General features: G+C 27.0%; 8 protein-coding genes across 8 annotated transcripts; all 8 read right to left on the reverse strand.

Moving 5' to 3' along the window:
• Positions 1-691: 691 nt before the first annotated feature.
• On the reverse strand, positions 692-2,597 carry LOC126842450 (uncharacterized). Its single transcript, XM_050579468.1, has 4 exons — positions 2,587-2,597; positions 2,414-2,498; positions 1,068-1,179; positions 692-993 (listed from the first exon to the last, which is right to left on the reverse strand). The coding sequence occupies exons 1-4, from the start codon at positions 2,595-2,597 to the stop codon at positions 761-763; spliced, it is 441 nt and encodes a 146-aa protein (XP_050435425.1). The 3' UTR covers positions 692-760.
• A 237-nt stretch (positions 2,598-2,834) lies between these two features.
• LOC126842451 (uncharacterized) lies at positions 2,835-4,740 on the reverse strand. The gene is made up of 4 exons (XM_050579469.1): positions 4,730-4,740; positions 4,557-4,641; positions 3,211-3,322; positions 2,835-3,136 (listed from the first exon to the last, which is right to left on the reverse strand). Exons 1-4 carry the CDS (start codon positions 4,738-4,740, stop codon positions 2,904-2,906), a joined length of 441 nt encoding a protein of 146 aa, XP_050435426.1. The 3' UTR covers positions 2,835-2,903.
• A 237-nt stretch (positions 4,741-4,977) lies between these two features.
• LOC126842452 (uncharacterized) lies at positions 4,978-6,511 on the reverse strand. The gene is made up of 3 exons (XM_050579470.1): positions 6,425-6,511; positions 5,354-5,465; positions 4,978-5,279 (listed from the first exon to the last, which is right to left on the reverse strand). Exons 1-3 carry the CDS (start codon positions 6,509-6,511, stop codon positions 5,047-5,049), a joined length of 432 nt encoding a protein of 143 aa, XP_050435427.1. The 3' UTR covers positions 4,978-5,046.
• Positions 6,512-7,023: 512 nt separating this feature from the next.
• LOC126842453 (uncharacterized) lies at positions 7,024-9,014 on the reverse strand. The gene is made up of 4 exons (XM_050579471.1): positions 9,004-9,014; positions 8,831-8,915; positions 7,484-7,595; positions 7,024-7,409 (listed from the first exon to the last, which is right to left on the reverse strand). Exons 1-4 carry the CDS (start codon positions 9,012-9,014, stop codon positions 7,177-7,179), a joined length of 441 nt encoding a protein of 146 aa, XP_050435428.1. The 3' UTR covers positions 7,024-7,176.
• A 153-nt stretch (positions 9,015-9,167) lies between these two features.
• LOC126842454 (uncharacterized) lies at positions 9,168-11,157 on the reverse strand. Its single transcript, XM_050579472.1, has 4 exons — positions 11,147-11,157; positions 10,974-11,058; positions 9,628-9,739; positions 9,168-9,553 (listed from the first exon to the last, which is right to left on the reverse strand). Exons 1-4 carry the CDS (start codon positions 11,155-11,157, stop codon positions 9,321-9,323), a joined length of 441 nt encoding a protein of 146 aa, XP_050435429.1. The 3' UTR covers positions 9,168-9,320.
• A 153-nt stretch (positions 11,158-11,310) lies between these two features.
• Positions 11,311-12,928, reverse strand: LOC126842455 (uncharacterized). The gene is made up of 3 exons (XM_050579474.1): positions 12,842-12,928; positions 11,771-11,882; positions 11,311-11,696 (listed from the first exon to the last, which is right to left on the reverse strand). The coding sequence occupies exons 1-3, from the start codon at positions 12,926-12,928 to the stop codon at positions 11,464-11,466; spliced, it is 432 nt and encodes a 143-aa protein (XP_050435431.1). The 3' UTR covers positions 11,311-11,463.
• Positions 12,929-13,436: 508 nt separating this feature from the next.
• Positions 13,437-15,426, reverse strand: LOC126842456 (uncharacterized). Its single transcript, XM_050579475.1, has 4 exons — positions 15,416-15,426; positions 15,243-15,327; positions 13,897-14,008; positions 13,437-13,822 (listed from the first exon to the last, which is right to left on the reverse strand). The coding sequence occupies exons 1-4, from the start codon at positions 15,424-15,426 to the stop codon at positions 13,590-13,592; spliced, it is 441 nt and encodes a 146-aa protein (XP_050435432.1). The 3' UTR covers positions 13,437-13,589.
• Positions 15,427-15,663: 237 nt separating this feature from the next.
• LOC126842457 (uncharacterized) lies at positions 15,664-17,899 on the reverse strand. The gene is made up of 4 exons (XM_050579476.1): positions 17,866-17,899; positions 17,692-17,792; positions 16,040-16,151; positions 15,664-15,965 (listed from the first exon to the last, which is right to left on the reverse strand). The coding sequence occupies exons 1-4, from the start codon at positions 17,897-17,899 to the stop codon at positions 15,733-15,735; spliced, it is 480 nt and encodes a 159-aa protein (XP_050435433.1). The 3' UTR covers positions 15,664-15,732.
• Positions 17,900-19,154: the final 1,255 nt, after the last annotated feature.

Consider the following 19,154-nt stretch of genomic DNA (forward strand, 5'->3'; position numbering starts at 1 on the left):
GTCTAGGCTTGCTCTTTTAATGGCTTCTAAAGAGGCTGGGAATACAGGTGTAAGTAATGAAATAATATCAATAATTGAAGAACTACGTGAACGAAACATTATTGTTTAATTTAAAAAAATAAATAAATAATATAAATATCACTACACCTCCTCTATACAATTATATGTGTTGTCTTCTAAAAAGTATTTTTTAAGTGAATTTAAATTTAAATTAAAAAAAATATATGGTATATTTTTAGAATTAATTATTAACAAATCATATTTTTGAATTATAGCATCCACCCATTCATCGATTTCTTCCCAGCTTAATTTTTCTTCTTCATCGTCTTTCTGAATCAATAAGTCTTTTCTATACCTATAATATTTTAATATATGGTTTAAAAATAGAAGATGTTTTACATTTTTTTATATTGCCAATAATCAATTTGTTCATCTTCTTCAACATCATCCTCATCTTCTATCTTCAACTCCTTAAAATAGTCTTTAATCAGTCTAATTTTCTCAGTATGTTTTAAATGGTCCGGGATCCAAGGAACATAATCACAACATGATATATTTTCCAAGTTGTAATTGAAAATAGTTTGGTTTATAAATTTTTGATCGTTAATGCAAATTAAAATGGAAAAAGTGTACATATTTAAAATATTGTTTATGCTTTTGATGACAAAGAAACAAATTGTTTCATGTTTGATATTTGAAAGTACATATAAGGTACTACTTCTGGTCTTATTAAGGAGTCACAAAATCTTAATTTAAAGGTTTAACTATGATGTCTAACTATTAGTTCAGTAATTAGGACTTTTTTTCTGACATAAATTGGATACACATCGTATTTGGGCTCATAAAAGTTTTTTAAATACACGCTTTTATTGGTCTGCTCTTCTTGCTCCTCTAAATCCGGTCTTAAATTCATAGTACCATAACTGGTTTCGTTCAAATGGGTTTCATACAGTGATTCTCTAAAGTTGTTACTTTCAACGTGTGCTTGATGTCCTATGCAAGTTAAAATTTTAGTTAACATAATTATTTTATTTCAATTTTTAAAATAAAATATCAGCGGGAATTACCTGTAGAACTTTGTGACGCAATAGTTTCCAAATGATGGTACTGTAATGTGTTTTGATCATTCTGTAATTTTGACTCTTTACGCCACTTGACTCTTCGGTTTTGAATCCGAACCTAAGTAACAAAAAGTTGTACAATCAAACTTTCGACTTTCATACCCAAAATACAGATATTAGAGGGGGGGGGGGTAGAAAGTTAAATCCCCGGGTAATATTTTTTTTACTCTCCCAATTTATTTTCAATAACGATATTTTTAGACGTTTTTTTGGCCATTAAAATAAAAATGTACTTAGCATCTTCATCTTTATGCATACTGCTGAATTAATTTGTTCTATTCTACCATGAACTCCAAAACATGTTTTTTTTTTAATTTTGGACACTTTCATGTAATTATTACATATAGAATTATATTATATTTAAAAGAACTTGATTGATATTAACCAAAAAGGCACTTACATTATCATAAAAGTAATTCCATCTCGTTACGATATGTTTTTACAACAAAACCTAAACAACTTTTGATAATGTCAGCTATGAAGAAAGAATTTGCCTCAGTGAAAATATCTTTGAATTATATCTTTAAAAATTTGTTCGACTTGGCTTCTTTTCCTGAGAACATTCTAATAAAGCTTCAAAATCCTAAATAAGGTATTAATCATAATATATTAAATTTAAACTACAAAACGTTTAAGATCCGTGACATACGGTATTTATTGATAGAATATTTTAATATATACCTTTGTAGTTTATTGTGATTCTAGTTTTGCAAATGTTGGAATTTTTATCGAGGTAAATAAAATATTTAAACGAATTTGGGACTATTTAAAAAAATTTAAGTTGAGGTGCACACAATGTTTAAATATTGAGTGTTCTAACATTTCACAAAATGACATAACAAATGATTTTATTGATACTCTAACTTTTAATGTATTCAATTGGATTAGTAGTAGCAATATGGGCCTTTACCGCCCATTTTAAGTCAAAAGAAGGATCTGGTATATTATATAAGAATGTACAACCTAATACACAAATCATTTATTATGATAATCCAAATGAGTTAGTGTCTAGGCTTGCTCTTTTAATGGCTTCTAAAGAGGCTGGGAATACAGGTGTAAGTAATGAAATAATATCAATAATTGAAGAACTACGTGAACGAAACATTATTGTTTAATTTAAAAAAAAAAAAAAATATATATATATATAAACATTACCACTCCTCTATACAATTATTTATACTTTCTTCTAAAAAGTATTTTTTTAACGAATTTAAATTTAAATTAAAAAAAAGAAATGGTATTTTTTTAGAATTAATTATTATTAAGTCATATTTTTTAATTATACTTTCTACCCATTCATCTATCTCTTCCCAGCTTATTTGTACTTCTTCTTCTTCTTCTTCATCCTCTTTTTGATTCAGTAAATCCTTTCTATACCTATAATATTTTAATATATGGTTTAAAAATAGAAGATGTTTTACATTTTTTTATATTACCAATAATCAATTTGTTCATCTTCTTCAACATCATCCTCATCTTCTATCTTCAACTCCTTAAAATAGTCTTTAATCAGTCTAATTTTCTCAGTATGTTTTAAATGGTCCGGGATCCAAGGAACATAATCACAACATGATATATTTTCCAAGTTGTAATTGAAAATAGTTTGGTTTATAAATTTTTGATCGTTAATGCAAATTAAAATGGAAAAAGTGTACATATTTAAAATATTGTTTATGCTTTTGATGACAAAGAAACAAATTGTTTCATGTTTGATATTTGAAAGTACATATAAGGTACTACTTCTGGTCTTATTAAGGAGTCACAAAATCTTAATTTAAAGGTTTAACTATGATGTCTAACTATTAGTTCAGTAATTAGGACTTTTTTTCTGACATAAATTGGATACACATCGTATTTGGGCTCATAAAAGTTTTTTAAATACACGCTTTTATTGGTCTGCTCTTCTTGCTCCTCTAAATCCGGTCTTAAATTCATAGTACCATAACTGGTTTCGTTCAAATGGGTTTCATACAGTGATTCTCTAAAGTTGTTACTTTCAACGTGTGCTTGATGTCCTATGCAAGTTAAAATTTTAGTTAACATAATTATTTTATTTCAATTTTTAAAATAAAATATCAGCGGGAATTACCTGTAGAACTTTGTGACGCAATAGTTTCCAAATGATGGTACTGTAATGTGTTTTGATCATTCTGTAATTTTGACTCTTTACGCCACTTGACTCTTCGGTTTTGAATCCGAACCTAAGTAACAAAAAGTTGTACAATCAAACTTTCGACTTTCATACCCAAAATACAGATATTAGAGGGGGGGGGGGTAGAAAGTTAAATCCCCGGGTAATATTTTTTTTACTCTCCCAATTTATTTTCAATAACGATATTTTTAGACGTTTTTTTGGCCATTAAAATAAAAATGTACTTAGCATCTTCATCTTTATGCATACTGCTGAATTAATTTGTTCTATTCTACCATGAACTCCAAAACATGTTTTTTTTTTAATTTTGGACACTTTCATGTAATTATTACATATAGAATTATATTATATTTAAAAGAACTTGATTGATATTAACCAAAAAGGCACTTACATTATCATAAAAGTAATTCCATCTCGTTACGATATGTTTTTACAACAAAACCTAAACAACTTTTGATAATGTCAGCTATGAAGAAAGAATTTGGCTCAGTGAAAATATCTTTGAATTATATCTTTAAAAATTTGTTCGACTTGGCTTCTTTTCCTGAGAACATTCTAATAAAGCTTCAAAATCCTAAATAAGGTATTAATCATAATATATTAAATTTAAACTACAAAAAGTTTAAGATCCGTGACATACGGTATTTATTGATAGAATATTTTAATATATACCTTTGTAGTTTATTGTGATTCTAGTTTTGCAAATGTTGGAATTTTTATCGAGGTAAATAAAATATTTAAACGAATTTGGGACTATTTAAAAAAATTTAAGTTGAGGTGCACACAATGTTTAAATATTGAGTGTTCTAACATTTCACAAAATGACATAACAAATGATTTTATTGATACTCTAACTTTTAATGTATTCAATTGGATTAGTAGTAGCAATATGGGCCTTTACCGCCCATTTTAAGTCAAAAGAAGGATCTGGTATATTATATAAGAATGTACAACCTAATACACAAATCATTTATTATGATAATCCAAATGAGTTAGTGTCTAGGCTTGCTCTTTTAATGGCTTCTAAAGAGGCTGGGAATACAGGTGTAAGTAATGAAATAATATCAATAATTGAAGAACTACGTGAACGAAACATTATTGTTTAATTTAAAAAAAAAAAAAAATATATATATATATAAACATTACCACTCCTCTATACAATTATTTATACTTTCTTCTAAAAAGTATTTTTTTAACGAATTTAAATTTAAATTAAAAAAAAGAAATGGTATTTTTTTAGAATTAATTATTATTAAGTCATATTTTTTAATTATACTTTCTACCCATTCATCTATCTCTTCCCAGCTTATTTGTACTTCTTCTTCTTCTTCTTCATCCTCTTTTTGATTCAGTAAATCCTTTCTATACCTATAATATTTTAATATATGGTTTAAAAATAGAAGATGTTTTACATTTTTTTATATTACCAATAATCAATTTGTTCATCTTCTTCAACATCATCCTCATCTTCTATCTTCAACTCCTTAAAATAGTCTTTAATCAGTCTAATTTTCTCAGTATGTTTTAAATGGTCCGGGATCCAAGGAACATAATCACAACATGATATATTTTCCAAGTTGTAATTGAAAATAGTTTGGTTTATAAATTTTTGATCGTTAATGCAAATTAAAATGGAAAAAGTGTACATATTTAAAATATTGTTTATGCTTTTGATGACAAAGAAACAAATTGTTTCATGTTTGATATTTGAAAGTACATATAAGGTACTACTTCTGGTCTTATTAAGGAGTCACAAAATCTTAATTTAAAGGTTTAACTATGATGTCTAACTATTAGTTCAGTAATTAGGACTTTTTTTCTGACATAAATTGGATACACATCGTATTTGGGCTCATAAAAGTTTTTTAAATACACGCTTTTATTGGTCTGCTCTTCTTGCTCCTCTAAATCCGGTCTTAAATTCATAGTACCATAACTGGTTTCGTTCAAATGGGTTTCATACAGTGATTCTCTAAAGTTGTTACTTTCAACGTGTGCTTGATGTCCTATGCAAGTTAAAATTTTAGTTAACATAATTATTTTATTTCAATTTTTAAAATAAAATATCAGCGGGAATTACCTGTAGAACTTTGTGACGCAATAGTTTCCAAATGATGGTACTGTAATGTGTTTTGATCATTCTGTAATTTTGACTCTTTACGCCACTTGACTCTTCGGTTTTGAATCCGAACCTAAGTAACAAAAAGTTGTACAATCAAACTTTCGACTTTCATACCCAAAATACAGATATTAGAGGGGGGGGGGTAGAAAGTTAAATCCCCGGGTAATATTTTTTTTACTCTCCCAATTTATTTTCAATAACGATATTTTTAGACGTTTTTTTGGCCATTAAAATAAAAATGTACTTAGCATCTTCATCTTTATGCATACTGCTGAATTAATTTGTTCTATTCTACCATGAACTCCAAAACATGTTTTTTTTTTAATTTTGGACACTTTCATGTAATTATTACATATAGAATTATATTATATTTAAAAGAACTTGATTGATATTAACCAAAAAGGCACTTACATTATCATAAAAGTAATTCCATCTCGTTACGATATGTTTTTACAACAAAACCTAAACAACTTTTGATAATGTCAGCTATGAAGAAAGAATTTGGCTCAGTGAAAATATCTTTGAATTATATCTTTAAAAATTTGTTCGACTTGGCTTCTTTTCCTGAGAACATTCTAATAAAGCTTCAAAATCCTAAATAAGGTATTAATCATAATATATTAAATTTAAACTACAAAACGTTTAAGATCCGTGACATACGGTATTTATTGATAGAATATTTTAATATATACCTTTGTAGTTTATTGTGATTCTAGTTTTGCAAATGTTGGAATTTTTATCGAGGTAAATAAAATATTTAAACGAATTTGGGACTATTTAAAAAAATTTAAGTTGAGGTGCACACAATGTTTAAATATTGAGTGTTCTAACATTTCACAAAATGACATAACAAATGATTTTATTGATACTCTAACTTTTAATGTATTCAATTGGATTAGTAGTAGCAATATGGGCCTTTACCGCCCATTTTAAGTCAAAAGAAGGATCTGGTATATTATATAAGAATGTACAACCTAATACACAAATCATTTATTATGATAATCCAAATGAGTTAGTGTCTAGGCTTGCTCTTTTAATGGCTTCTAAAGAGGCTGGGAATACAGGTGTAAGTAATGAAATAATATCAATAATTGAAGAACTACGTGAACGAAACATTATTGTTTAATTTAAAAAAAAAAAAAAATATATATATATATAAACATTACCACTCCTCTATACAATTATTTATACTTTCTTCTAAAAAGTATTTTTTTAACGAATTTAAATTTAAATTAAAAAAAATATATGGTATATTTTTAGAATTAATTATTAACAAATCATATTTTTGAATTAAAGCATCCACCCATTCATCGATTTCTTCCCAGCTTAATTTTTCTTCTTCATCGTCTTTCTGAATCAATAAGTCTTTTCTATACCTATAATATTTTAATATATGGTTTAAAAATAGAAGATGTTTTACATTTTTTTATATTACCAATAATCAATTTGTTCATCTTCTTCAACATCATCCTCATCTTCTATCTTCAACTCCTTAAAATAGTCTTTAATCAGTCTAATTTTCTCAGTATGTTTTAAATGGTCCGGGATCCAAGGAACATAATCACAACATGATATATTTTCCAAGTTGTAATTGAAAATAGTTTGGTTTATAAATTTTTGATCGTTAATGCAAATTAAAATGGAAAAAGTGTACATATTTAAAATATTGTTTATGCTTTTGATGGCAAAGAAACAAATTGTTTCATGTTTGATATTTGAAAGTACATATAAGGTACTACTTCTGGTCTTATTAAGGAGTCACAAAATCTTAATTTAAAGGTTTAACTATGATGTCTAACTATTAGTTCAGTAATTAGGACTTTTTTTCTGACATAAATTGGATACACATCGTATTTGGGCTCATAAAAGTTTTTTAAATACACGCTTTTATTGGTCTGCTCTTCTTGCTCCTCTAAATCCGGTCTTAAATTCATAGTACCATAACTGGTTTCGTTCAAATGGGTTTCATACAGTGATTCTCTAAAGTTGTTACTTTCAACGTGTGCTTGATGTCCTATGCAAGTTAAAATTTTAGTTAACATAATTATTTTATTTCAATTTTTAAAATAAAATATCAGCGGGAATTACCTGTAGAACTTTGTGACGCAATAGTTTCCAAATGATGGTACTGTAATGTGTTTTGATCATTCTGTAATTTTGACTCTTTACGCCACTTGACTCTTCGGTTTTGAATCCGAACCTAAGTAACAAAAAGTTGTACAATCAAACTTTCGACTTTCATACCCAAAATACAGATATTAGAGGGGGGGGGGGGTAGAAAGTTAAATCCCCGGGTAATATTTTTTTTACTCTCCCAATTTATTTTCAATAACGATATTTTTAGACGTTTTTTTGGCCATTAAAATAAAAATGTACTTAGCATCTTCATCTTTATGCATACTGCTGAATTAATTTGTTCTATTCTACCATGAACTCCAAAACATGTTTTTTTTTTAATTTTGGACACTTTCATGTAATTATTACATATAGAATTATATTATATTTAAAAGAACTTGATTGATATTAACCAAAAAGGCACTTACATTATCATAAAAGTAATTCCATCTCGTTACGATATGTTTTTACAACAAAACCTAAACAACTTTTGATAATGTCAGCTATGAAGAAAGAATTTGGCTCAGTGAAAATATCTTTGAATTATATCTTTAAAAATTTGTTCGACTTGGCTTCTTTTCCTGAGAACATTCTAATAAAGCTTCAAAATCCTAAATAAGGTATTAATCATAATATATTAAATTTAAACTACAAAAAGTTTAAGATCCGTGACATACGGTATTTATTGATAGAATATTTTAATATATACCTTTGTAGTTTATTGTGATTCTAGTTTTGCAAATGTTGGAATTTTTATCGAGGTAAATAAAATATTTAAACGAATTTGGGACTATTTAAAAAAATTTAAGTTGAGGTGCACACAATGTTTAAATATTGAGTGTTCTAACATTTCACAAAATGACATAACAAATGATTTTATTGATACTCTAACTTTTAATGTATTCAATTGGATTAGTAGTAGCAATATGGGCCTTTACCGCCCATTTTAAGTCAAAAGAAGGATCTGGTATATTATATAAGAATGTACAACCTAATACACAAATCATTTATTATGATAATCCAAATGAGTTAGTGTCTAGGCTTGCTCTTTTAATGGCTTCTAAAGAGGCTGGGAATACAGGTGTAAGTAATGAAATAATATCAATAATTGAAGAACTTCGTAAACAAAAAATTATTGTTTAATTAAAAAAAAAAAAAATATATATATATATATAAACATTACCACTCCTCTATACAATTATTTATACTTTCTTCTAAAAAGTATTTTTTTAACGAATTTAAATTTAAATTAAAAAAAAGAAATGGTATTTTTTTAGAATTAATTATTATTAAGTCATATTTTTTAATTATACTATCTACCCATTCATCTATCTCTTCCCAGCTTATTTGTACTTCTTCTTCTTCTTCTTCATCCTCTTTTTGATTCAGTAAATCCTTTTTATACCTATAATATTTTAATATATGGTTTAAAAATAGAAGATGTTTTACATTTTTTTATATTACCAATAATCAATTTGTTCATCTTCTTCAACATCATCCTCATCTTCTATCTTCAACTCCTTAAAATAGTCTTTAATCAGTCTAATTTTCTCAGTATGTTTTAAATGGTCCGGGATCCAAGGAACATAATCACAACATGATATATTTTCCAAGTTGTAATTGAAAATAGTTTGGTTTATAAATTTTTGATCGTTAATGCAAATTAAAATGGAAAAAGTGTACATATTTAAAATATTGTTTATGCTTTTGATGGCAAAGAAACAAATTGTTTCATGTTTGATATTTGAAAGTACATATAAGGTACTACTTCTGGTCTTATTAAGGAGTCACAAAATCTTAATTTAAAGGTTTAACTATGATGTCTAACTATTAGTTCAGTAATTAGGACTTTTTTTCTGACATAAATTGGATACACATCGTATTTGGGCTCATAAAAGTTTTTTAAATACACGCTTTTATTGGTCTGCTCTTCTTGCTCCTCTAAATCCGGTCTTAAATTCATAGTACCATAACTGGTTTCGTTCAAATGGGTTTCATACAGTGATTCTCTAAAGTTGTTACTTTCAACGTGTGCTTGATGTCCTATGCAAGTTAAAATTTTAGTTAACATAATTATTTTATTTCAATTTTTAAAATAAAATATCAGCGGGAATTACCTGTAGAACTTTGTGACGCAATAGTTTCCAAATGATGGTACTGTAATGTGTTTTGATCATTCTGTAATTTTGACTCTTTACGCCACTTGACTCTTCGGTTTTGAATCCGAACCTAAGTAACAAAAAGTTGTACAATCAAACTTTCGACTTTCATACCCAAAATACAGATATTAGAGGGGGGGGGGGTAGATAGTTAAATCCCCGGGTAATATTTTTTTTACTCACCCAATTTATTTTCAATAACGATATTTTTAGACGTTTTTTTGGCCATTAAAATAAAAATGTACTTAGCATCTTCATCTTTATGCATACTGCTGAATTAATTTGTTCTATTCTACCATGAACTCCAAAACATGTTTTTTTTTTAATTTTGGACACTTTCATGTAATTATTACATATAGAATTATATTATATTTAAAAGAACTTGATTGATATTAACCAAAAAGGCACTTACATTATCATAAAAGTAATTCCATCTCGTTACGATATGTTTTTACAACAAAACCTAAACAACTTTTGATAATGTCAGCTATGAAGAAAGAATTTGGCTCAGTGAAAATATCTTTGAATTATATCTTTAAAAATTTGTTCGACTTGGCTTCTTTTCCTGAGAACATTCTAATAAAGCTTCAAAATCCTAAATAAGGTATTAATCATAATATATTAAATTTAAACTACAAAAAGTTTAAGATCCGTGACATACGGTATTTATTGATAGAATATTTTAATATATACCTTTGTAGTTTATTGTGATTCTAGTTTTGCAAATGTTGGAATTTTTATCGAGGTAAATAAAATATTTAAACGAATTTGGGACTATTTAAAAAAATTTAAGTTGAGGTGCACACAATGTTTAAATATTGAGTGTTCTAACATTTCACAAAATGACATAACAAATGATTTTATTGATACTCTAACTTTTAATGTATTCAATTGGATTAGTAGTAGCAATATGGGCCTTTACCGCCCATTTTAAGTCAAAAGAAGGATCTGGTATATTATATAAGAATGTACAACCTAATACACAAATCATTTATTATGATAATCCAAATGAGTTAGTGTCTAGGCTTGCTCTTTTAATGGCTTCTAAAGAGGCTGGGAATACAGGTGTAAGTAATGAAATAATATCAATAATTGAAGAACTTCGTAAACAAAAAATTATTGTTTAATTAAAAAAAAAAAAAATATATATATATATATAAACATTACCACTCCTCTATACAATTATTTATACTTTCTTCTAAAAAGTATTTTTTTAACGAATTTAAATTTAAATTAAAAAAAAGAAATGGTATTTTTTTAGAATTAATTATTATTAAGTCATATTTTTTAATTATACTATCTACCCATTCATCTATCTCTTCCCAGCTTATTTGTACTTCTTCTTCTTCTTCTTCATCCTCTTTTTGATTCAGTAAATCCTTTCTATACCTATAATATTTTAATATATGGTTTAAAAATAGAAGATGTTTTACATTTTTTTATATTACCAATAATCAATTTGTTCATCTTCTTCAACATCATCCTCATCTTCTATCTTCAACTCCTTAAAATAGTCTTTAATCAGTCTAATTTTCTCAGTATGTTTTAAATGGTCCGGGATCCAAGGAACATAATCACAACATGATATATTTTCCAAGTTGTAATTGAAAATAGTTTGGTTTATAAATTTTTGATCGTTAATGCAAATTAAAATGGAAAAAGTGTACATATTTAAAATATTGTTTATGCTTTTGATGGCAAAGAAACAAATTGTTTCATGTTTGATATTTGAAAGTACATATAAGGTACTACTTCTGGTCTTATTAAGGAGTCACAAAATCTTAATTTAAAGGTTTAACTATGATGTCTAACTATTAGTTCAGTAATTAGGACTTTTTTTCTGACATAAATTGGATACACATCGTATTTGGGCTCATAAAAGTTTTTTAAATACACGCTTTTATTGGTCTGCTCTTCTTGCTCCTCTAAATCCGGTCTTAAATTCATAGTACCATAACTGGTTTCGTTCAAATGGGTTTCATACAGTGATTCTCTAAAGTTGTTACTTTCAACGTGTGCTTGATGTCCTATGCAAGTTAAAATTTTAGTTAACATAATTATTTTATTTCAATTTTTAAAATAAAATATCAGCGGGAATTACCTGTAGAACTTTGTGACGCAATAGTTTCCAAATGATGGTACTGTAATGTGTTTTGATCATTCTGTAATTTTGACTCTTTACGCCACTTGACTCTTCGGTTTTGAATCCGAACCTAAGTAACAAAAAGTTGTACAATCAAACTTTCGACTTTCATACCCAAAATACAGATATTAGAGGGGGGGGGGTAGAAAGTTAAATCCCCGGGTAATATTTTTTTTACTCTCCCAATTTATTTTCAATAACGATATTTTTAGACGTTTTTTTGGCCATTAAAATAAAAATGTACTTAGCATCTTCATCTTTATGCATACTGCTGAATTAATTTGTTCTATTCTACCATGAACTCCAAAACATGTTTTTTTTTTAATTTTGGACACTTTCATGTAATTATTACATATAGAATTATATTATATTTAAAAGAACTTGATTGATATTAACCAAAAAGGCACTTACATTATCATAAAAGTAATTCCATCTCGTTACGATATGTTTTTACAACAAAACCTAAACAACTTTTGATAATGTCAGCTATGAAGAAAGAATTTGGCTCAGTGAAAATATCTTTGAATTATATCTTTAAAAATTTGTTCGACTTGGCTTCTTTTCCTGAGAACATTCTAATAAAGCTTCAAAATCCTAAATAAGGTATTAATCATAATATATTAAATTTAAACTACAAAAAGTTTAAGATCCGTGACATACGGTATTTATTGATAGAATATTTTAATATATACCTTTGTAGTTTATTGTGATTCTAGTTTTGCAAATGTTGGAATTTTTATCGAGGTAAATAAAATATTTAAACGAATTTGGGACTATTTAAAAAAATTTAAGTTGAGGTGCACACAATGTTTAAATATTGAGTGTTCTAACATTTCACAAAATGACATAACAAATGATTTTATTGATACTCTAACTTTTAATGTATTCAATTGGATTAGTAGTAGCAATATGGGCCTTTACCGCCCATTTTAAGTCAAAAGAAGGATCTGGTATATTATATAAGAATGTACAACCTAATACACAAATCATTTATTATGATAATCCAAATGAGTTAGTGTCTAGGCTTGCTCTTTTAATGGCTTCTAAAGAGGCTGGGAATACAGGTGTAAGTAATGAAATAATATCAATAATTGAAGAACTACGTGAACGAAACATTATTGTTTAATTTAAAAAAATAAATAAATAATATAAATATCACTACACCTCCTCTATACAATTATATGTGTTGTCTTCTAAAAAGTATTTTTTAAGTGAATTTAAATTTAAATTAAAAAAAATATATGGTATATTTTTAGAATTAATTATTAACAAATCATATTTTTGAATTATAGCATCCACCCATTCATCGATTTCTTCCCAGCTTAATTTTTCTTCTTCATCGTCTTTCTAAATCAATAAGTCTTTTCTATACCTATAATATTTTAATATATGGTTTAAAAATAGAAGATGTTTTACATTTTTTTATATTACCAATAATCAATTTGTTCATCTTCTTCAACATCATCCTCATCTTCTATCTTCAACTCCTTAAAATAGTCTTTAATCAGTCTAATTTTCTCAGTATGTTTTAAATGGTCCGGGATCCAAGGAACATAATCACAACATGATATATTTTCCAAGTTGTAATTGAAAATAGTTTGGTTTATAAATTTTTGATCGTTAATGCAAATTAAAATGGAAAAAGTGTACATATTTAAAATATTGTTTATGCTTTTGATGGCAAAGAAACAAATTGTTTCATGTTTGATATTTGAAAGTACATATAAGGTACTACTTCTGGTCTTATTAAGGAGTCACAAAATCTTAATTTAAAGGTTTAACTATGATGTCTAACTATTAGTTCAGTAATTAGGACTTTTTTTCTGACATAAATTGGATACACATCGTATTTGGGCTCATAAAAGTTTTTTAAATACACGCTTTTATTGGTCTGCTCTTCTTGCTCCTCTAAATCCGGTCTTAAATTCATAGTACCATAACTGGTTTCGTTCAAATGGGTTTCATACAGTGATTCTCTAAAGTTGTTACTTTCAACGTGTGCTTGATGTCCTATGCAAGTTAAAATTTTAGTTAACATAATTATTTTATTTCAATTTTTAAAATAAAATATCAGCGGGAATTACCTGTAGAACTTTGTGACGCAATAGTTTCCAAATGATGGTACTGTAATGTGTTTTGATCATTCTGTAATTTTGACTCTTTACGCCACTTGACTCTTCGGTTTTGAATCCGAACCTAAGTAACAAAAAGTTGTACAATCAAACTTTCGACTTTCATACCCAAAATACAGATATTAGAGGGGGGGGGGGGTAGAAAGTTAAATCCCCGGGTAATATTTTTTTTACTCTCCCAATTTATTTTCAATAACGATATTTTTAGACGTTTTTTTGGCCATTAAAATAAAAATGTACTTAGCATCTTCATCTTTATGCATACTGCTGAATTAATTTGTTCTATTCTACCATGAACTCCAAAACATGTTTTTTTTTTAATTTTGGACACTTTCATGTAATTATTACATATAGAATTATATTATATTTAAAAGAACTTGATTGATATTAACCAAAAAGGCACTTACATTATCATAAAAGTAATTCCATCTCGTTACGATATGTTTTTACAACAAAACCTAAACAACTTTTGATAATGTCAGCTATGAAGAAAGAATTTGGCTCAGTGAAAATATCTTTGAATTATATCTTTAAAAATTTGTTCGACTTGGCTTCTTTTCCTGAGAACATTCTAATAAAGCTTCAAAATCCTAAATAAGGTATTAATCATAATATATTAAATTTAAACTACAAAACGTTTAAGATCCGTGACATACGGTATTTATTGATAGAATATTTTAATATATACCTTTGTAGTTTATTGTGATTCTAGTTTTGCAAATGTTGGAATTTTTATCGAGGTAAATAAAATATTTAAACGAATTTGGGACTATTTAAAAAAATTTAAGTTGAGGTGCACACAATGTTTAAATATTGAGTGTTCTAACATTTCACAAAATGACATAACAAATGATTTTATTGATACTCTAACTTTTAATGTATTCAATTGGATTAGTAGTAGCAATATGGGCCTTTACCGCCCATTTTAAGTCAAAAGAAGGATCTGGTATATTATATAAGAATGTACAACCTAATACACAAATCATTTATTATGATAATCCAAATGAGTTAGTGTCTAGGCTTGCTCTTTTAATGGCTTCTAAAGAGGCTGGGAATACAGGTGTAAGTAATGAAATAATATCAATAATTGAAGAACTTCGTAAACAAAAAATTATTGTTTAATTAAAAAAAAAAAAATATATATATATATATAAACATTACCACTCCTCTATACAATTATTTATACTTTCTTCTAAAAAGTATTTTTTTAACGAATTTAAATTTAAATTAAAAAAAAGAAATGGTATTTTTTTAGAATTAATTATTATTAAGTCATATTTTTTAATTATACTATCTACCCATTCATCTATCTCTTCCCAGCTTATTTGTACTTCTTCTTCTTCTTCTTCATCCTCTTTTTGATTCAGTAAATCCTTTCTATACCTATAATATTTTAATATATGGTTTAAAAATAGAAGATGTTTTACATTTTTTTATATTACCAATAATCAATTTGTTCATCTTCTTCAACATCATCCTCATCTTCTATCTTCAACTCCTTAAAATAGTCTTTAATCAGTCTAATTTTCTCAGTATGTTTTAAATGGTCCGGGATCCAAGGAACATAATCACAACATGATATATTTTCCAAGTTGTAATTGAAAATAGTTTGGTTTATAAATTTTTGATCGTTAATGCAAATTAAAATGGAAAAAGTGTACATATTTAAAATATTGTTTATGCTTTTGATGACAAAGAAACAAATTGTTTCATGTTTGATATTTGAAAGTACATATAAGGTACTACTTCTGGTCTTATTAAGGAGTCACAAAATCTTAATTTAAAGGTTTAACTATGATGTCTAACTATTAGTTCAGTAATTAGGACTTTTTTTCTGACATAAATTGGATACACATCGTATTTGGGCTCATAAAAGTTTTTTAAATACACGCTTTTATTGGTCTGCTCTTCTTGCTCCTCTAAATCCGGTCTTAAATTCATAGTACCATAACTGGTTTCGTTCAAATGGGTTTCATACAGTGATTCTCTAAAGTTGTTACTTTCAACGTGTGCTTGATGTCCTATGCAAGTTAAAATTTTAGTTAACATAATTATTTTATTTCAATTTTTAAAATAAAATATCAGCGGGAATTACCTGTAGAACTTTGTGACGCAATAGTTTCCAAATGATGGTACTGTAATGTGTTTTGATCATTCTGTAATTTTGACTCTTTACGCCACTTGACTCTTCGGTTTTGAATCCGAACCTAAGTAACAAAAAGTTGTACAATCAAACTTTCGACTTTCATACCCAAAATACAGATATTAGAGGGGGGGGGGGGTAGAAAGTTAAATCCCCGGGTAATATTTTTTTTACTCTCCCAATTTATTTTCAATAACGATATTTTTAGACGTTTTTTTGGCCATTAAAATAAAAATGTACTTAGCATCTTCATCTTTATGCATACTGCTGAATTAATTTGTTCTATTCTACCATGAACTCCAAAACATGTTTTTTTTTTAATTTTGGACACTTTCATGTAATTATTACATATAGAATTATATTATATTTAAAAGAACTTGATTGATATTAACCAAAAAGGCACTTACATTATCATAAAAGTAATTCCATCTCGTTACGATATGTTTTTACAACAAAACCTAAACAACTTTTGATAATGTCAGCTATGAAGAAAGAATTTGGCTCAGTGAAAATATCTTTGAATTATATCTTTAAAAATTTGTTCGACTTGGCTTCTTTTCCTGAGAACATTCTAATAAAGCTTCAAAATCCTAAATAAGGTATTAATCATAATATATTAAATTTAAACTACAAAACGTTTAAGATCCGTGACATACGGTATTTATTGATAGAATATTTTAATATATACCTTTGTAGTTTATTGTGATTCTAGTTTTGCAAATGTTGGAATTTTTATCGAGGTAAATAAAATATTTAAACGAATTTGGGACTATTTAAAAAAATTTAAGTTGAGGTGCACACAATGTTTAAATATTGAGTGTTCTAACATTTCACAAAATGACATAACAAATGATTTTATTGATACTCTAACTTTTAATGTATTCAATTGGATTAGTAGTAGCAATATGGGCCTTTACCGCCCATTTTAAGTCAAAAGAAGGATCTGGTATATTATATAAGAATGTACAACCTAATACACAAATCATTTATTATGATAATCCAAATGAGTTAGTGTCTAGGCTTGCTCTTTTAATGGCTTCTAAAGAGGCTGGGAATACAGGTGTAAGTAATGAAATAATATCAATAATTGAAGAACTACGTGAACGAAACATTATTGTTTAATTTAAAAAAATAAATAAATAATATAAATATCACTACACCTCCTCTATACAATTATATGTGTTGTCTTCTAAAAAGTATTTTTTAAGTGAATTTAAATTTAAATTAAAAAAAATATATGGTATATTTTTAGAATTAATTATTAACAAATCATATTTTTGAATTATAGCATCCACCCATTCATCGATTTCTTCCCAGCTTAATTTTTCTTCTTCATCGTCTTTCTGAATCAATAAGTCTTTTCAATAACAATTTTTTTGTTTTGTGTTTAAAAAAATATCACACCTTTTTGTAAACAATTAATGAATAACATAAAAATAAGTTACAGCGGTTACAGACAAAAAAATCATTGTTAAGTATGGTTTAATGTTATAAATTATATTAATAACTAACTAACTTAGAAAATGATTAAAGGTTATACATTATAATGCAAAATAAATTGGATACTCAACGTTTCTGGGCTCATAGAAGTTATTTAGGTATACACTTATATTTGTCTGCTCTTCTTGCTCCTCTAAATCCGGTCTTAAATTGATAGTACCATAACTGGTTTCGTTTAAATGGGCTCCATACAGTGCTTGATGTCCTATACAAGGTAAAATTTTAGTTAACATAATTATTTTATTGAAATTATTAAAATTAAATGTTGACGAGGTTACCTCTTAAATCGGCTTGCGCTTTAATATTATTCATTCGCCAGTTCTGCAACTTGTTGTGGTAATTTTGTAGATTCAAATCATTACGCAGCCTTGCTCTTCGGTTTTGAAACCAAATCTAAGTAACAAAAAAGTTGTACAATCAAACTTTCGACTTTCATACCCAAAATTCAGAGGTTAGGGGGGTTGAAAGCTAAATCCCCCGGTAATATTTCGTCGAAAACTTTAACAATACACGGTATTTTACAAATGAAATAGATAGATACTGTTTTAGTTAATCTATACATTTTTTTTTTATAATATTAAGTGGGATTGGGCTTTTATTAATTATTACTAAACATTTTTTGAATTATAAAATTTAGATTTTAATTTAATCATTTTTTTTCAAAGTGCTGGTGTATGTAAGTACTCTTAGGTAAATTGAGTTTACACGGGGTTGATTCCCTGAGAAACTCTATGAGGTACTGAACAACTTAGTTTGGAAAATATAGATATTATATGACGATGAGGAAGTGAAGACTAAGCTAAGTGTGATTATTTAAGTTCAAAGTGGCATAAATTAGAATACTACTGTAATATGTGCCATGTGTAGTATAAAAATGTTAGTGCACAATGAGACGAAAGGCGTAAAATAATGTAACGACAGTTAAATGTACAAACAGTAAAGAAAACTGAAATTTACACATCGACTGCCCCAACGAAAAGGGTCGTACATCGTTTTTTGAAACTTTTCAGGATGAACCAAACAAACATTCAAAATTAAATTCTTATTCTGTTTTTAACTTGGAAAATTTGGATAACATGCTATAACATGTATCCAAATTTTCAAATTGATATGTTAAAAACAGAATAAGAATTTAAATTTGAATGTTTGTTTGGTTTATCCTGAAAAGTTGCAAAAAACGAGATACGACCCTTTTCGTTGGGGCAGTCGACATGTGTTTGTTAAGTGACACAAGTCAAAAAGTAAACACACATTTAAGAAACATGTTATTTACCAGAAGATGGCTTACCCTATGTTTAACATAGTTTATCATAATAAAGTAGCTTATTTTCAAAAACTTAATATTGATATTATGTTAAAGTTTTTTAATAATATATTGTTTTAATTTGGTCTTTAAATATACTTCCATAACTCATTATTTCCCTAATAAAGTTTAACTTTATTTGTAAATTTATTTCCAAAACTATTATTTATTTGTTTTAATGTATATGGGCGCCCTTGTTTACATAATTATATATTAAACCCTTAAGTATAGAATTACAAATAAGAAATGAGAAATTTAACCAAT

The sequence above is a fragment of the Adelges cooleyi genome, unplaced genomic scaffold, assembly GCF_023614345.1.
Source record: "Adelges cooleyi isolate 19-005CV unplaced genomic scaffold, UGA_ACOO_1.1 ACOO_flye_CR_arks_rails_tigmint_CR_PRNA_521, whole genome shotgun sequence".
Taxonomy (NCBI): domain Eukaryota; kingdom Metazoa; phylum Arthropoda; class Insecta; order Hemiptera; family Adelgidae; genus Adelges; species Adelges cooleyi.

Coding starts and splice junctions, on each gene's coding strand:
- LOC126842450 (XM_050579468.1), bottom strand. Junction 1,180..2,413: donor GGGAAGAGATAGATGAATGG/GTAGAAAGTATA, acceptor TTTGTTACTTAG/GTTCGGATTCAAAACCGAAG. Junction 994..1,067: donor TGCGTCACAAAGTTCTACAG/GTAATTCCCGCT, acceptor TAACTTGCATAG/GACATCAAGCACACGTTGAA.
- LOC126842452 (XM_050579470.1), bottom strand. CDS start 6,511: ATGTTTCGTTCACGTAGTTCTTCAATTATTGATATTATTTCATTACTT. Junction 5,466..6,424: donor CTTTAGAAGCCATTAAAAGA/GCAAGCCTAGAC, acceptor TTTGTTACTTAG/GTTCGGATTCAAAACCGAAG. Junction 5,280..5,353: donor TGCGTCACAAAGTTCTACAG/GTAATTCCCGCT, acceptor TAACTTGCATAG/GACATCAAGCACACGTTGAA.
- LOC126842456 (XM_050579475.1), bottom strand. Junction 14,009..15,242: donor GGGAAGAGATAGATGAATGG/GTAGATAGTATA, acceptor TTTGTTACTTAG/GTTCGGATTCAAAACCGAAG. Junction 13,823..13,896: donor TGCGTCACAAAGTTCTACAG/GTAATTCCCGCT, acceptor TAACTTGCATAG/GACATCAAGCACACGTTGAA.
- LOC126842451 (XM_050579469.1), bottom strand. Junction 3,323..4,556: donor GGGAAGAGATAGATGAATGG/GTAGAAAGTATA, acceptor TTTGTTACTTAG/GTTCGGATTCAAAACCGAAG. Junction 3,137..3,210: donor TGCGTCACAAAGTTCTACAG/GTAATTCCCGCT, acceptor TAACTTGCATAG/GACATCAAGCACACGTTGAA.
- LOC126842454 (XM_050579472.1), bottom strand. Junction 9,740..10,973: donor GGGAAGAGATAGATGAATGG/GTAGATAGTATA, acceptor TTTGTTACTTAG/GTTCGGATTCAAAACCGAAG. Junction 9,554..9,627: donor TGCGTCACAAAGTTCTACAG/GTAATTCCCGCT, acceptor TAACTTGCATAG/GACATCAAGCACACGTTGAA.
- LOC126842457 (XM_050579476.1), bottom strand. CDS start 17,899: ATGAATAATATTAAAGCGCAAGCCGATTTAAGAG. Junction 17,793..17,865: donor AGCGCAAGCCGATTTAAGAG/GTAACCTCGTCA, acceptor TACCTTGTATAG/GACATCAAGCACTGTATGGA. Junction 15,966..16,039: donor TGCGTCACAAAGTTCTACAG/GTAATTCCCGCT, acceptor TAACTTGCATAG/GACATCAAGCACACGTTGAA.
- LOC126842453 (XM_050579471.1), bottom strand. Junction 7,596..8,830: donor GGGAAGAGATAGATGAATGG/GTAGATAGTATA, acceptor TTTGTTACTTAG/GTTCGGATTCAAAACCGAAG. Junction 7,410..7,483: donor TGCGTCACAAAGTTCTACAG/GTAATTCCCGCT, acceptor TAACTTGCATAG/GACATCAAGCACACGTTGAA.
- LOC126842455 (XM_050579474.1), bottom strand. CDS start 12,928: ATGTTTCGTTCACGTAGTTCTTCAATTATTGATATTATTTCATTACTT. Junction 11,883..12,841: donor CTTTAGAAGCCATTAAAAGA/GCAAGCCTAGAC, acceptor TTTGTTACTTAG/GTTCGGATTCAAAACCGAAG. Junction 11,697..11,770: donor TGCGTCACAAAGTTCTACAG/GTAATTCCCGCT, acceptor TAACTTGCATAG/GACATCAAGCACACGTTGAA.